Consider the following 15,894-nt stretch of genomic DNA (forward strand, 5'->3'; position numbering starts at 1 on the left):
CAGGTTGTCTGGTCTCAGAGGAAGGATGTTCTTCTCTGACCTCAGCTCTGAACTCAAACCCCTCCCATCTGAGAGAACTGGACCTGAGCTACAATCATCCAGGAGACTCAGGAGAGAAGCTGCTGTCTGCTGGACTGAAGAGTCCTCACTGGAGACTGGACACTCTCAGGTATTCTCCTCCTCCTCCTCCTCCTTCCTCTTCATGTTCATCAGCAGTATTCAAACTTGTCAGCAGGTTCAGGTTGAAGATGTCCTGTTATTATGTTTTCCTCTGTCAGTGAGTATAACCAAACATTCGTGACACTTTTTAAACACCTCGTGAGAACGAGTGAATGTCACGTAGTTCAGCCTGAGAAACGACCAGAACCATGAACTGGACAGATCATCTGCACAGTAGTAGAGTAGCAGCATCATGTGAGAAGTCCTGGTACTGGGTACAGAACAGTCCTGGTCCACTTCAAACAGTCTACGGTCAAACTAAAGTAAAGATGTCTTTATTCTGTGGTGTTTGTAGTGAGTTGTGTACGAGATGTTCGTCATCTAACAGCTACAATCAAGTTGTTCTTCATTCTTCATTCAACGGTGAAAACACACAAGTTTTGGAAGCAGCAGTAACAGCGACGAGCCTCCGCAGCAGCAGCTGCATAAGTAGCCATGTGTTTCCTCTGTGACGCGCAGCTGAAAAAACCACGAAAGCACTGGAAACTAGGTCTCGATTCAAGCAAGCGATCAAACAACCGTAATTCAAATACAAAGTTTATGCTTTTTAGACCCACAATACTGCGATTTGATACACTGTAAAAAATACAAATGAAATCCCTCTATTTTATCTATTTTCTTTGTTTACTTGGTTTGTGCTGGGCCAACTTGTTGCTGGTTTACTCGTGGTGGGTTTCAAATGTATAAACAGAAGTTGTCTTCTGTGTTGTCCACGTGGTGGCGCTGTTGAGTAAATGCGTAGCCTCCTGAAACTGTGGTCTCCGGTTCTGCAGACACCGGCCGTTTCTCAATATCCATACTTGTGCGTACTTGTGCGTACTTGCTAGAAAATCCACGGCATGTGGAAGTTATATGGCAGTTTTTTGCGATTTTTGTCGCCATGGTTACTTGAAACGCTTAGAAAAGTCATAGCACACAAGTCCCGGTCGAGCCGCACGTTTTGATATAACGTGTGGGGGTTTTCTCAAAACTGTGGGAGGAGTTAGACGTCAAAGTTTTGGGTGGAAGAATACAGAGAGACTGACAAGCCCCTCCCAAAGTCCCCTCTGCTCCTTACACACGCACACACACGCACACACACGCCTGTCTCTATCTCTCCAAAATCAGCAGAGAAAGCAGAGAAAACAGCATGTTTTAAAGTTGTCATATTTCAAGAACGGTTGATGATAGAGATACAATTTTTGGTTTGTGAGCGTCAGGAGGCTTTCGGCAACTCCCACATTTAAATTTGTGACAAACGGACGTTTTATATACTGAAAAAAATGCTAGAAAATCTATATAAGGTTAGTTTTGCTTTTCTGAGGCAGAATTGTTCGGAGATTCGGCAAGAACACATTCTCCCGAGCTGCTGCAGAGCTTGGTTCTGACGCCTGACTTGTGACTAAATCAAATCCCTTTGTTCGGTACAAGTCCTGTGTCAGTGGGGTCTTCTCCTGCATCATCAACTCATCACCTATCGTTCATAAGAAGAAGGAAGCCTGACAAAAACGACAAAAACGATAAGCTCCGCCTCTGCGGACGCTCGGCGCTCACTGTGCCCGGCACAGAGCAGCGTGACCTCGGCCTGTCCTGATGAAATGATCCGCTGGCTCAGACGTCGCTGTCATTAGATGCTCGGTGTGATCCATAGATTTGTTGTTGACGTGTTATTTTGTTTTTAATGGAAACGTTTTGACCTGACAGTTTAAAAGTTTGTATATTGTTAATGTTTTATTTATTTTAACTTTGAATGTTAGATTTATATTAAAGTCGCACGGCCATTGTAGCTGTAATTAAATATAATATGTAAATATTAGATATGTAGAGTAGTATATATTTGTACAAGTCATATATATATACATATATATATACTACTCTACAATGCTGTAATATATCTATTTTCCACATTGTATCATTTGTATTGTATATTTTAATAGAAATAAATTAATAAATGAAGTTAAATATTTAAAATGTAAAAATAATAACAACATATATATGCATTTATTAAAAGTATTTCATATGTTCATTTATCAACACTGTAGGTGGCGCTAATGAGGCTGCAGCACTGCAGCAGAACTACAGCAGAACAATACATACATACTTGCATACTTGAGTATTGAGAAACAACCACATACTTGTGTACTCCTGTACTTGGCAAGTATATACTCCCAGCGTACTTCTCAAGTATATACTTCCCAAGTAACAAGTACATACTTGCATACTTGAGTATTGAGAAACAGCCACCGTCTTCTCTTTGAAACACATCTGTCCTTGTAGTTCATCATTGTGTCCACCAGAGTGCGTCATTAAGACAACAGTTTGGACTCATGTTGGACAGAAACTCATTCAGACTGTTTCTTCCTCCAGGATGGACCATGCTGGAGAGCAGAGGTTAAAACCTGGTGTCAGGAAGTGTAAGTATGGATTTACAGGAATTAACAACATATCAGCTGATCATCAATAAACTGCAGCTGTGTCTCGTTGTCTTCATCAGATTCATGTGAACTGGAACTGGACACAAACACAATGAACAGAGAACTCAAACTGTCTGACGACAACAGGAAAGTGACCCATGTGACAGAAGATCAGTCGTATCCTGATCATCCAGACAGATTTGAGTTCTGTCGTCAGCTGCTGTGTAGACCTGGTCTGACTGGTCGCTGTTACTGGGAGGTCGAGTGGAGAGGAACTGTTGATATATCACTGAGTTACAGAGGAATCAAGAGGAAAGGCATCGGTTCTGACTGTGTGTTTGGAGATAATGATCAGTCCTGGAGTCTGATCTGCTCTGATGATCATGGTTACTCTGTCTGTCACTGTGGGACAGAAACACCCATCATGTCCTCTGTTTTTAACAGAGTATCAGTGTATGTGGACTGTCCTGCTGGGACTCTGTCCTTCTACAGCGTCTCCTCTGACTCACTGATCCACCTCCACACCTTCAGGACCACATTCACTGAACCGGTTTATCCTGGGTTCTGGGTCTGGGATGGTTCCTCAGTGTCTCTGTGTCCTCTGTAGGACATGAAGAGACAGCAGCTTCAGTGGTGGACGAGGTCAAAGCTCGTCTCAGTCATTCTTTGTTGAAACCATCAATAAATAAAGACTTAAAAAATCAACATGTCTGTCATTAACTGAGCCGCCGTCCTGCGCTGTGAGCGCCCCCTGCTGCTGAGAACCAGCCTGAAACACACAGGTTCACACACACTGAGATAAAAAGAACAAAAAGTGAATGTTTGAAAGTGAAATTAAAAGATACAGAAAGTAAAATCAATTAGAAATGAATAAATGCTTTATATAAAATAAAAAGAAAGAAGTCAAAATAATATAAAATAAAATTCAAGGTTTTCAATCCAATAGAAAACAAAGTAAATAAAGATGTTAAGAGTTTGACTCTTTGTCTGAAGAACATCATCTTCTCACTGACGAGCCTTTCTGTCCCAGCATGCACTGCTTCTCCTCCTCCTCCTCTTCATGCTGCCTGACAACAGCGCCCCCTGCTGCGTGTGAGCAGAACAACACTCAGAGTTACACACACACACACACACACATGGAAAATGAAACACACATGAGCAGATTATGCCATGAATGAGGAAGTGTGGTTTCTGCTGTGATGCAGGTGAAACTGAGTGTGCGTGACCTCAGGATGACCTCTGTCCTCCTGCTGCTCTGTGAACGACAGTGAAGAACGTGTCCACAGTGACAGGAAACTCATGACACTCAGAGGGTTTTTGCACTTTCCAAACATCATCAGTGTCTGTGGTTTCTGTTTCTGTGGCTTAATGAAGAATGACATTTTCAACATCAATAAAAACCACATCATATCACTTTAATCTACTTTGTTGTGTTGATGACGAGGTACTGACACCTAATACAATCTATGTCAGATTAAGTCTACGCTCTTTTAGGTCATAGATTAACAGCTCCATCCACTCACTCTCCCACACCAAAGCCCATAGAGAAAACCAGTGATTTTAGCTGCGGGGACACAGGAGCTGCTGGTCCTCTGCTGCCTCGTGTGGTCACTTTGTGTCACTGACGTCAATCTGAACAAAGGATTTCAAACACTGAAGTGACAAAATAAGACATTTGAACTTAGTGATGGAGGCAGCAGTGTGTGTGTGTGTGTGTGTGTGTGTGTGTGTGTGTGTGTGTGTGTGTGTGTGTGTGTGTGACCACAAATAAATGACAAACAAATAAACAAGAGCTTAATTTTATGAACTGGTCCTTCAAAGTGCTCTTTGAAACAAAGCCTGGATGGTTTGTGTCCATGAAATGTGAAAGTTATAACTTTGTCATAGAGTGAAAACAAATACATCATTGGAAAGGTCTCAGCCTGGAGAGTAACATATGTCAGTATGAAGACTCCACATAACTCCAGCTTTTAAATATTGACCTTTAAACGTTCAACTTGGTGCTTACAGAAAGCTTCTAGTATGGTTGTGAATAAGGTTATGAAATGATATTTCTACTGAATATTTGAAATGTCTGGTACAGCCGAAGTAGTAATCATACTCTATCTAGATAAGGTGTGTTAAGAAAGGGCATAGACGTTGCCTTATTTCTGCTATATTCACTTATATCCTAGAAATTGTGTTTTGGGGCCGACAGTTTTGTGTCCTACAGTAGGGCTTTAAAATGATATTTCCTCAGAACATATAAAATATCTGGTAAAGCCGAGTTAGTAATCACACTGTATCTACATAAGTACAGTCGTTGTTTTATTGCTGTTATTTTCACGAATATCACCAGTGTTTGGGCCGGTAGTTTTGGGTCTGAAATTGACGGTTATGAAACGATATTTCTACTGAATATATCAGATATCTGTTACAGCCAAATTAATAATTGCATGCATATAGATTATCTTTGTTAAGAAAAAGTAGATATTACAGCCAAAAGAGGAGTCGCACGTTACCGGCCATACCGGGTTGAGTCCTTAGCAACCACCATAGCAACGTACTGAGACGTGAAACAATCAGTAGGGACTTATTATAAAATCATACCGCCTACATGCTGTGAAAGGTCAGAATAGTCACTGTCTGGTGAATATTTCACCACCTATAGTGAGGCCGGCTAAGCTTTCCTCAGGACTGGAACGAGGTCTACAAAGAAACAGATGTAAATGATGCTTATGATTCCTTTTTGCAAATATTTAACACGTTGTATAATAGACACTGTCCTGTAATGAAAAGACACACAAATCAGAAAAAGGAGGGGAAACCATGGTTAACAAAAACGTTGATAAATGCCTGCAAGAAGAAAAACACCCTGTACAGACAGTACATGAGATTAAGGACAGAACATTCAGAAACGAGAAACAAACAATACAGGAACAAACTAAACAGCATCCTAAAGGACTGCAAAAAAGAATACTACAGTAATCTGCTGGCAGAAAACATGAGCTATACTAAAAAACTATGGAACATTCTAAATGATGTGATCAAAAACAAAAACATAAAACCTAGCTATCCTTTCTACTTCAAGGACAAAAACACTAAGGAAGATAACAAAGAAATCATAGCAGAAAGATTTAATGAATTTTTCGTCAATGTAGGGCCGAACTTGGCAAAGGACATTCCTGACTCACTCCTTCACTGGGACCACTTTGATAAGGACAGAGACAGAAACCTAAGCACAATGTTTCTCACCCCAGTGAAGGACAGAGAGATTAGACACCTGGTCAACAAATGTGTAGCAATAACATCCACAGATGTTGATGACCTCGACATGAAGCTAATCAAGAAAGTAATAGTTGAAATCGCTTCACCTCTAACACACATCTGCAACCTGTCATTTCAAACTTTCACCAAAATGAAAGTGGCGAAAGTAGTGCCATTGTTCAAGAAAGGTGACATACATGAATTTACTAATTACAGACCAGTCTCAATACTACCACAACTGTCAAAAATTCTGGAGAAACTATTTAACAATAAGCTAGACAACTTCATTAACAAACACAATCTGCTATATGATAGCCAATATGGATTCAGAAGAAACCACTCGACGGCGCTAGCTTTAACTGAGTCTGTGGAAACCATTACTGACGCCATTGATCAAAAACTACATTCCATAGGAATATTCATAGACCTGAAAAAGGCATTTGACACCATCAATTCAATTCAATTCAATTCAATTCAATTTTATTTGTATAGCGCCAAATCATAACATACATTATCTCAAGGCACTGTACATAGACAACATCAAAGAGAGCAGAGAACCCCAACAGTTCACACAATGAGCAAACACTAGGCATCAGTGGAGAGAAAAAACTCCCTCTTAACAGAAGAAGAAATCTCTGACAGAACCAGGCTCAGAGATGTGCGGTCATCTGCCTCGACCGGTTGGGGTGAAAGGAAAAATGGGGGACAGTGGAGAGGTGGGGGACAGAAAATGGGGGGAGAGAAAGGACAAGAGTGAGATGAGGGAGAGACAGAAGAGAGAGAGGGAGACCAGCAGCAGATACACAACAACTGTATCAGGTTACAAGTTTATACAGTTACTGATATCGACTTTTTAATTACAAAATAATAATAATGGTGACGATGAGCGTAGCCTCGGAAACTGGATCTTGATCCTGCAACCTGCATGATGAGAATACAGAGAGAGAGAGAGAGAAGGAAGGAAAGACACAAACTAGGGAGAGAAAGAGACAATGTTAATGACATATAAAAAGTCATAATCAAATGCTGAGTGTGAGAGAGTGAATGTGCGTGTACCACCGGAAAATCCCCCAGCAGTTTAGTTCTATAGCAGCATAACTAAGAGATGGTTTAGGGTTCCCTGAACCAGCTCTAACTATAAGCTTTATCAAAAAGGAAAGTTTTAAGTCTAACTTTAAATACAGAGAGAGGCTCCGCCTCCCGAACTATCATTGGAAGCTGGTTCCACAGGAGAGGAGCCTGGTAGCTAAAGGCTCTGCCTCCCATTCTACTCTTACAGACTCTGGGAACCACAAGTAAACCTGTATTTTGTGACCTAAGTGGTCTATTAGGATGATAGGGTAAGACTAGGTCTTTCAGGTATGAAGGGGCCTGACCATTAAGTGCTTTGTACGTGAGGAGGAGGATTTTAAATTGAATTCTAAACTGTATGGGGAGCCAGTGTAGAGAAGCTAACACTGGAGTTATATGGTCTCTCTTTCTAGTTCATCAACCATGATATTTTGATAGCTAAACTGGAGTGATATGGTATAAGAGTCATAGCACTGGAATGGGTCAAGAGTTATCTTCACAACAGATCTCAATATGTTAAGATGGGAGATTGCACATCGACTTGGTTGGACATAATTTGTGGGGTCCCACAAGGATCAGTGCTGGGCCCCAAACTGTTTATACTATACATTAATGACATATGCAAGGTATCCAATATTCTGAAATTGACATTATTTGCAGATGATACTAATATTTTCTGTTCGGGGGAAGACCTAAACCAGCTAGTGGAAACAGTCAATAATGAAATGGCCAAGCTACATGTGTGGTTTAATATAAATAAACTATCACTAAATTTAGAGAAAACTAAATATATGCTGTATGGGAAAAAAGTATTAGTATTTTATATTAACATACAAGTTAATGGAGTGGACATTGAAAGGGTTAGTGAGTATAAAGTGCTGGGAGTGATTATTGATGACATGTTAAGTTGGAAGCCACACACCAAGCTGTTAAAAGGCAAGCTGGCCAGGAGTGTGTCCATACTTTGGAGGGCACAAAAACTATTAAACCAGAAGGCACTGTACTTGTTGTACTGCGCACTAGTCTCTCCACACCTGCAATACTGCGCAGAGGTCTGGGGACACACTTACAAAACCACTACTTATCCCCTGTTTATACTCCAAAAAAGAGCCTTGAGAATCCTACATTATGCCAGTTACAGAGAACATACAAATCAACTATTTACCAAATCAAAAATACTCAAATTCTATGACTTAATAAAATACCGCACAGTACAGATGATTTACAGGGCTGCCAACAAAAACCTCTCTCACAATCTACAGATATTATTCCTGAACAGAGGGGAGGGACACAATCTAAGAGGCAACATGATGTTCAGGCAGAGAAGGGTAAGAACTACATTAAAATCCTTTACCATATCGGTCACGGGGGTCAGACAGTGGAACAATCTGGATGAGGGGATGAAAAAATCAGCAAAACTGAGTGTATTTAAAAAGAAGTATGTAGAGATGACTATTAATCGATACAGAATGACACAGAAGGAAAGTATGACAAAGGTCAGGGACAGAAATCTGTAGACACTGTGGGAAACGGCAGGGGAAGCAAAGTTAACCAAACAAAAAAAAAAATAAAATAAATGTCAGAGTTGACTGTCTAGAGCTAGACCATATCTCTGAGTGCTATCGGATGCTGAAACATGTTTTCTTTGTCAAAATGTCATAAAAAAAAAAAATGTCATAAAAAAAAGGAAGGAAATGTATGATGATAATGGGGGCGGGACTAGTTAAGCTTTGCTTCTCCCGCATTCCCTTTCGGTTATGTATATTGTGTGAACTGCACTGTTATGTGATGAGTGATCTAAATGTCATGACCGAAATAAATAAATAAATAATAAATAAATAAATAAGATATTAAAGAACGCTTCATTTGGTATTACTTCATTTAGTGCAAATGAACAGCTTTCGGTGGCAATATTTGGTATGCTCAAAAAAACATATTAAGACATATTAAGACTCACATTCGACCCCTGTGACTGTTTTCCCAATAGTTGTATCGTAGTGGATTTAATGAAATGACAGTATAGTAATAGTCAAGAAATGGTTGTAGAAGAACACAGTGTGGATGCACACTATCATATAAAGTCCTTGTATCCATTCTCTTCCACTTATCCCTGTTTGGGTCACAGGGAAAACATGCGAGCTCCACACAGAAAGATCCCAGGGGAATCTAATCTCCATCTTGCTGTGAGGCAACAGTGGTAACCACCAAACCACCACGTTGGTGTTTTTATGCCATATGGCCAAAATCACAAATGACATTGGTTTCGTGGGGCTTTATAATCTGTACAGTATGTGACACGCTCTGTCCTTAGGAACCAAAGTGTCATTTTCTGCAAACTTAACTTTTGGATGGAAATCATATACAATCATGTTAGCATGTACACTAATCATCCACTAATAAAGGGAGTATAGTGAGAGTAAGGCAGTGATGGACAATTTTAGCATTTTTAAATACGCCTCTTTCTTCTGTACAATGGTGCTGGTAGCAGAGAAGCATGATAGATGGTTTAGAATTTCTGACTGAGACAACTGCAGCCTCTTTATATGCTGTAGCAACCGATAACGTGATAACGGCCAATAACGTAATCATTTAAATGTAATAAAACCAATAACGTAATAACTTATTACGTTATTGGCCTTGCATTAAAAAAAATCATTTGATAATGTAATAAAATTAGCCTTAATATTGCATCTTGCAACAGATGCTTAAATATCTGACCTTGTAGATACCCCTCCACCCTCAAACCCCCCTCCACAGGAGGCCTAAAGGAGCAATTAAGAGTCCATTTGGATTTCTATGTCACTCTTAGAGTTTCCAACTCTGTGACCATACAGACGGGGTAGTGCGCTGCAGTTTTCAGTATGGTATTGCAATTCACCGCCAGAACACTAGGGGCTGCGGGAATGAGTCGTTAACTGACTAATGACAGCACCGCGGTCTCCATTGGTCTCAGTTGCCTCGACTGATGACGACATTTTTTGGAGGCACACGTCGGGCTACAGAGAGCACTTTGCCAGTATCATAAACAAAGATTATTGGTGTGCATGTGAATGTTCTCAGTGTTGGTATCAAATAAGATATGCTGTGATCACAAGTCATACATACCAGGACTTGCACGGCTCCCACTCCACCAGTTGCAATTTTTGTCCCTATTCAGTTCAAATCTTTGGCTATACCTCCGTCTTGAATACTCTTTCAGGATTCTTACACAGATTACATAAAGACTATCAGCACTTTATGACTGTAGATTCTCTAACATGAGAGTTCTAGGAAACGTCAGCAGGTGAATGACTCTGTGTGGGATTATTGAACCTTTAAAACTTTGCATTAGGCAACCCTCTTCACAGGGTAGAACTCTTTGCTCCCTGATACTGTATGTGGGCATTCTGAAAGGGAAGATATGTAGTTATTCTGGTACAGAGCTTGCATGCATCATTGGTAAATGACTGTAATCAATGGACTATAGAGATGGATGAGAGGATAAATATATATGGGCAGTCATCAGTGCTCAAATGAATCAAAATCAATTCAAATGACTGTTTCATAGAAGAGTAGAGCACTTCACAGCAGAGACTAGGGTATTTTTTTTGTCTTTGAAAACCAAGATCACACCAAAATCATGTGTCAGTAGACGTGTCTGTTTACAAAGAATGGACACACTTACTGTATGAATTAAGGGAAATGTGTAGCAATGAGACCAGTGGGGAAAATAAAAGATCACAGTCTCATTCACTGTCAGCTTATGCTCTTACTTAAGAACATCTAAACTGAGACTGAGTGATGACCAAGACTGGACAATGCAAATCCCACACTACAGGACATATTTAAAATGAAAGGTGGAGCATTCAAACTGTAAGCACATTCATTTAGAGTGGCAACAATGAATCAACTATTGATCAACTACTACATTAATCAAGTGTTCATTTATTTCATTAGGATTTTATCCTCTCGGGTCGGTGTGAATACGTTTTACTCCTCTATGACTGTGTGCTGACTGGACTCTCTAAAACTATTATGGACAAAAATATCTGATTACTTAATTGTGGTATACTTCAATTATACATATATATATATATATTTTTTTTTTAAAACCATATTCAGACAATTATGGATTGACATTACAACACACCTTTCCTTTTCCGTTTCAGCACTGCACTGGGAGCAGGACAGCCTTCTTTCACAATGTCATCTATTACTGGAAAAGATATAAAATATGTGATCATGATTAAATAATATGCTGACTATTACATCAATGTGAATAACATAAACAATAAAATCTATCAGTTTAGAATTGGAGGCTACTCTTGATGTGTCAAAAGGTATTTAAATGTTGTAAAGCTCCTGTGGTTTTCTATTGCATCAGAGATGCCTGGCAATGTAAGAATACAAGTTCACCATGAAAGCTCATAACATGCTCTTCTTTCGGGATGAATGGCAGCACACAGTGAACATTGTGGGTAAGTTGTACCCTTAAGGATGACCTGGCTTCAGCATGCTATTACAAACATATCTAGCTGCTGAAGTACTGAATTACTTCTACAACCCTTTCGGACTTGATAAAGTGGATGATTTACAGCACTACACTTGTACTTCATATTTAACATTTAACTGTAACATCCTCCACATCCACATTAATAACGTGAAATACTTAAATCAACTCCTGAAAGTGTCTATGTACCTGAAGCACCGGAAGCCATATGAACACCCAGAGACAATGTGGTGCACAGCAAAACGCAGCACAGTGCTGTAAACGTCTGTGCTCCATGCTTTATGGACTATGCACTGTAGAGCATCAAATCAGGGCCCTACACAGGAAATTTGAGTAAATTTTACTCAAATTGAAGAAAATTTTACTCTAAAAAAGATAACATTTGATCCCAGTCTAAATAGAGTAAAAATTACTCCCAAAGAGTGAATTTTACAGAGTAGTTTTTACTCTAACTAGTGTCCATAGTTTACTGTACATGATAATAATTTACTCCATGTTGTATAAAATTAAAATAACTCTACAGTCACTTTCCTCAACGTGGTGATGTATTTTACTCTATACTGAATAATATTTCACTCAAAATAGAATTAGAATTCACTACAGAAAGAATTATATTCTACTCCATACTGATTCATATTCTGCTCTTCACCAGATTGTATTCTTCTCCATACACAATAGTATGATACTCTTATTAGAATAATGTCACTCAAAATAGAATTCTATTTCACTCAAATATGATTGTATTCAACACTATATAGTTTAATATTATCTAACCGTTTTCTTCTCAATACGAAATTGTATGTTACTCCATTCAGAAATGCATATCACTTGTCTGGAGTGACATTTGTGAAGTTTCTCTGAACACAATAAATCAGAAACAATTAAGCAAAGCACCTTAGCACATTTAATAATCACAAAATCAAAACATGTTTGCATTACACTAACTAATGCAACAGATAAAAACATTGCAAGATATTTAAAAAAACACATCCACCATGTTACCAGTCAATTCCAGCATATTTGTTTGAAGAAGCACCACGTCATACCATCAGAAATCAAAATTGTGGCCTGTTCAACAACAAATAGAATCCATATGTTCAAATTAAATACAATGAAACTACATAAAACATGCAAAAGAAGACAGAAAAAAGCCAATGGACCCTATTGACACAACAGCCATATTCCCTTGATGTGATGCTAAGAGTGGGAAGCTCATTGTTATTATGCACCTTTACATTTCACAGAAAATGGTATGGAACAATGAACAAATTTGAATTATCACTACCATATGATGTCTGTATGTCAAGTGCTTTATGACAAAAAAGCTCTTTGACATCAACTACATGAGGTCCAACTTTTGTGCACACAACTTTAAAAGCATTAAAATGCTCATCGAGACATATTGTTTGTAAGGAAATAGTTACCAAAAGCAATTTCTCATCTTTGACAACAACATGGTGGATTCGCTGAAAAACTGGCCTCTCACAATGAACTCTCACACAAACAACTAAACCTGGACGATACAGAGTCCCATTGTGTTTGGCCCATTTCACATTTAATACCTTGGTGTCAACAGGTAACTGAAGCATCTCTGCCATCTCATAGCCCCATTCCATCACTTGTAAAGACAACATTTTACCAGGGCCTGTTGTCACTCTGCTGGGGTCAAATGTCTGCCACTTGTATGCCATTTGTGTTTGGTGATTCCTTGCCAATGTTTTAGTTATAATTTTGAAGCTGTTAACTCGTTTTTTTAAAGAAATTATGTTTCGCTTCATAGCGCATACACCAGGTATGCAAAAGAGGTCTCATTTTCAAAATACACATAGGGTAATGCACCATGAAATGATGCTTTGGTATCAGCCCCTTGTTTGGATACAAATGTTTGAATAACCTGTGGTGTTCTGCGATCAAGTGTTTCAAAAAAATTGTAATACCTTTTGATAAAATTGGGGAAAATAAACTCCAGGATTGAATGGCATTCAACCCCAAGTCATTTCTGTCCTGTTCCAACTTCACTTCAGGTGGTTTGTTGGCTTGCTCAACATAGCCATAGTTAAAATTCTTTATTCTTGTGTGTATTTCCTCCAGTGTTGTGTAGTTTTCTATCAAGTGATGTAAAAGCAGCTTCATTTCATATTGTGCCACCCCTTCCAAGATATCGTGCATAATATCAACAGAGAAATTATCACAAGTATTGAAATACTGCAAGGAATTCAGAATGCAAGACCGTTTAACACCCATCACATAGGGAAGCCTGGGATTTGTCTCCATTTGTTGGCAGTGTTCCTCATGAAGTGCTCGAGTTCGCAAAACTATCTTAGGTGAATCTTCATCAAATTCTGTCTGAAAGTCCTCTTTCTATTTTAATATCCTGCACAATCGGATCTAGTGTTTTAGAAAAGCCATATGTTTTGATATCTTGGGCATGAACTAAAGCAACCTAATGAATATTGCTTAAACTTGAATTGTATTTTGGAGAAAAATTCCGCAAGGTGAAATAGACTGCACCTACTTTATATATTCCCCGTTTGGATCCTAAAGGATTTGAAGTTTCAAAATCATCATAGATTATTTTTAGGCATTTTTGTGTTTTGAAAACAGAGGATGACTTTTGAAAAGTTCCCCATCACACAAGTCCTTGAGAACATCTTCCCCTGGACTGGAATCAGCCTGCACCATCTCCTTTATATTAGGGTGACTGTAAATGAACTGTAGTGTTTTCAAAATTGGAATGTACATAAATTTATTAGTAACCACCACTTGATCATAGCCTCCACTAGTCCGATTGCGCAGGGTATCAAATCTTGTACCAAGAACATATTCAACTGGGTCCACACTTCCCCACTTCATTTTGTAATACTTAGTTCTCTGAGTTCAACACACAAAAAGGATTTTCCATTTTTTCAAAACACTCATGGATTTTACACTCAATTTCACTTTTGTTGGGCTCTTGTAATGACAGACACTTCTTCACAGATTCTTGTGCTTAATTGTAGACATCATCAACAATCTCTTCCATTGAAGTCACCAAAGAGTTAATGACCGTTTCAGCTACACCTGCCTCTTTAAGTTCAGCTACTGTTGTAGCACAGCTGTCTACAAGATTCTTACTGACAAGAAGGGGGTAAGAAGGGGGAATTGCTGATGGCAAATCCTCTAAATGACTTGATATTACATCTTCAGTTGTAGAGGGGCCTTCGCCAGAGGTCAGAACCAGGATCAGAACAATGATCATTATTTGCTGTATTAAGGTGCTTTTGAAAACCAGAGAATGTTCCATAAACCTGAAAACAACCAGCTTGACCATACTTAAGACGAAGAGTCTTTCCTGAGCAAAGACCATGAACCAACTTCAAGTGCTTTATGAGGGAATTAACATCCACCTGGTGACATCTGCAGAGAAAACACAACATCTCATCTCAGCTCAGTGCAGCATCCGAGCCCTCACTTCAGAAACCCTGGGACTCACTTTAGTGGTAGCAACATCTATTTCATAGATGGTGGTTTCCAAAATGTTGTACACATTTGCCAGATCGTGGTTATATGACGTACCAAAGACAAAATGAGCTTTGAAAAGCTCATCAAAACAGGCGAGAGAGTCCGGTGACTTGCATGGTATGGCATGTTTGTCAATGATGAAGTACTTGGGTTCCCACAGCCAGTAGATACGGTTGACGGCTTTCTGTGATGCTGTCTAGATGCCCTTGGATGCTGGTCCCGTTCTGTGACATGAGAACTTGATTTAGTTTATTAAGAGGAGTAGCAGTTCACTAACTGAAAAAACTGTAGACTATATTGGCGGTGATTCGCTGAACATCATACGTTGGGTGCACATTTAGACACAGGATCCAGGCAGCCTTCCAAGTTCCAATATTTTATTTGTAAACAGGTGATGAGGGGTAATGGTGGATGATTTTGTCTATGAAAATGATAAAGGAAATATTACAATATAGAAAGTATCAAATATACAATAAGAATCAAATATACAATAAGAAATTAAGTTGTCCTAGACTTACATCAGTAATGCATCCACTCTTACTTTCCTCTCTTAGGCAGAGGGTTAAACACAGGAATCTAATGTAATGAAACACAAACAATAAGTAAATCTTCAAACAAAATGTGGTATCAACCAAATGAATCAGTAAATGAGTGAATGTCTATAAAACTCACAGCAGTGTTCCTTTGTTCTCCTGGATTTGTTTGGAGGGAAGAAAAGGGGGGTCAAAGGGAGGAAGGGGCGGGTTATATATGGTTAGGGGCGTGGTCAAGGTAGGTGTGGCAGTGACGAGGCAGGTGAGGAGGAGACAGGTGAGGTGGAGACCTGGGATTTTAACAGCCGCCCCTTCAAATGGTACATTTGAATTCTACAAATCACAAGTTAGTGGTGAGAGTTAGGTTTAAGTGGTGGAAGAACGACGAGCCGGGCCACTGGTCTAAGAAACTTCTTGTCTTTAGATGTAACCTCTACAGTTC

At 39.2% G+C, this 15,894-nt stretch overlaps 1 protein-coding gene and 2 long non-coding RNA genes across 3 annotated transcripts; 1 reads left to right on the forward strand and 2 right to left on the reverse strand.

The window, feature by feature from the left end:
• Positions 1–2,640: 2,640 nt before the first annotated feature.
• Positions 2,641–3,873, forward strand: LOC122784543 (stonustoxin subunit alpha-like). Its single transcript, XM_044049846.1, is given in 2 exon segments — positions 2,641–3,219; positions 3,844–3,873. Coding segments are annotated over 2 exon segments (525 nt in total). The 5' UTR covers positions 2,641–2,724.
• Positions 3,874–10,833: 6,960 nt separating this feature from the next.
• On the reverse strand, positions 10,834–11,654 carry LOC122784387. The gene is made up of 2 exons (XR_006362173.1): positions 11,059–11,654; positions 10,834–10,932 (listed from the first exon to the last, which is right to left on the reverse strand). It is a non-coding gene; the product is annotated as an uncharacterized LOC122784387 (long non-coding RNA).
• Positions 11,655–15,171: 3,517 nt separating this feature from the next.
• On the reverse strand, positions 15,172–15,646 carry LOC122784385. The gene is made up of 3 exons (XR_006362171.1): positions 15,592–15,646; positions 15,438–15,495; positions 15,172–15,340 (listed from the first exon to the last, which is right to left on the reverse strand). It is a non-coding gene; the product is annotated as an uncharacterized LOC122784385 (long non-coding RNA).
• Between the last annotated feature and the right edge of the window lie 248 nt (positions 15,647–15,894).

This window comes from Solea senegalensis, linkage group LG17, assembly GCF_019176455.1.
Source record: "Solea senegalensis isolate Sse05_10M linkage group LG17, IFAPA_SoseM_1, whole genome shotgun sequence".
NCBI lineage: Eukaryota > Metazoa > Chordata > Actinopteri > Pleuronectiformes > Soleidae > Solea > Solea senegalensis.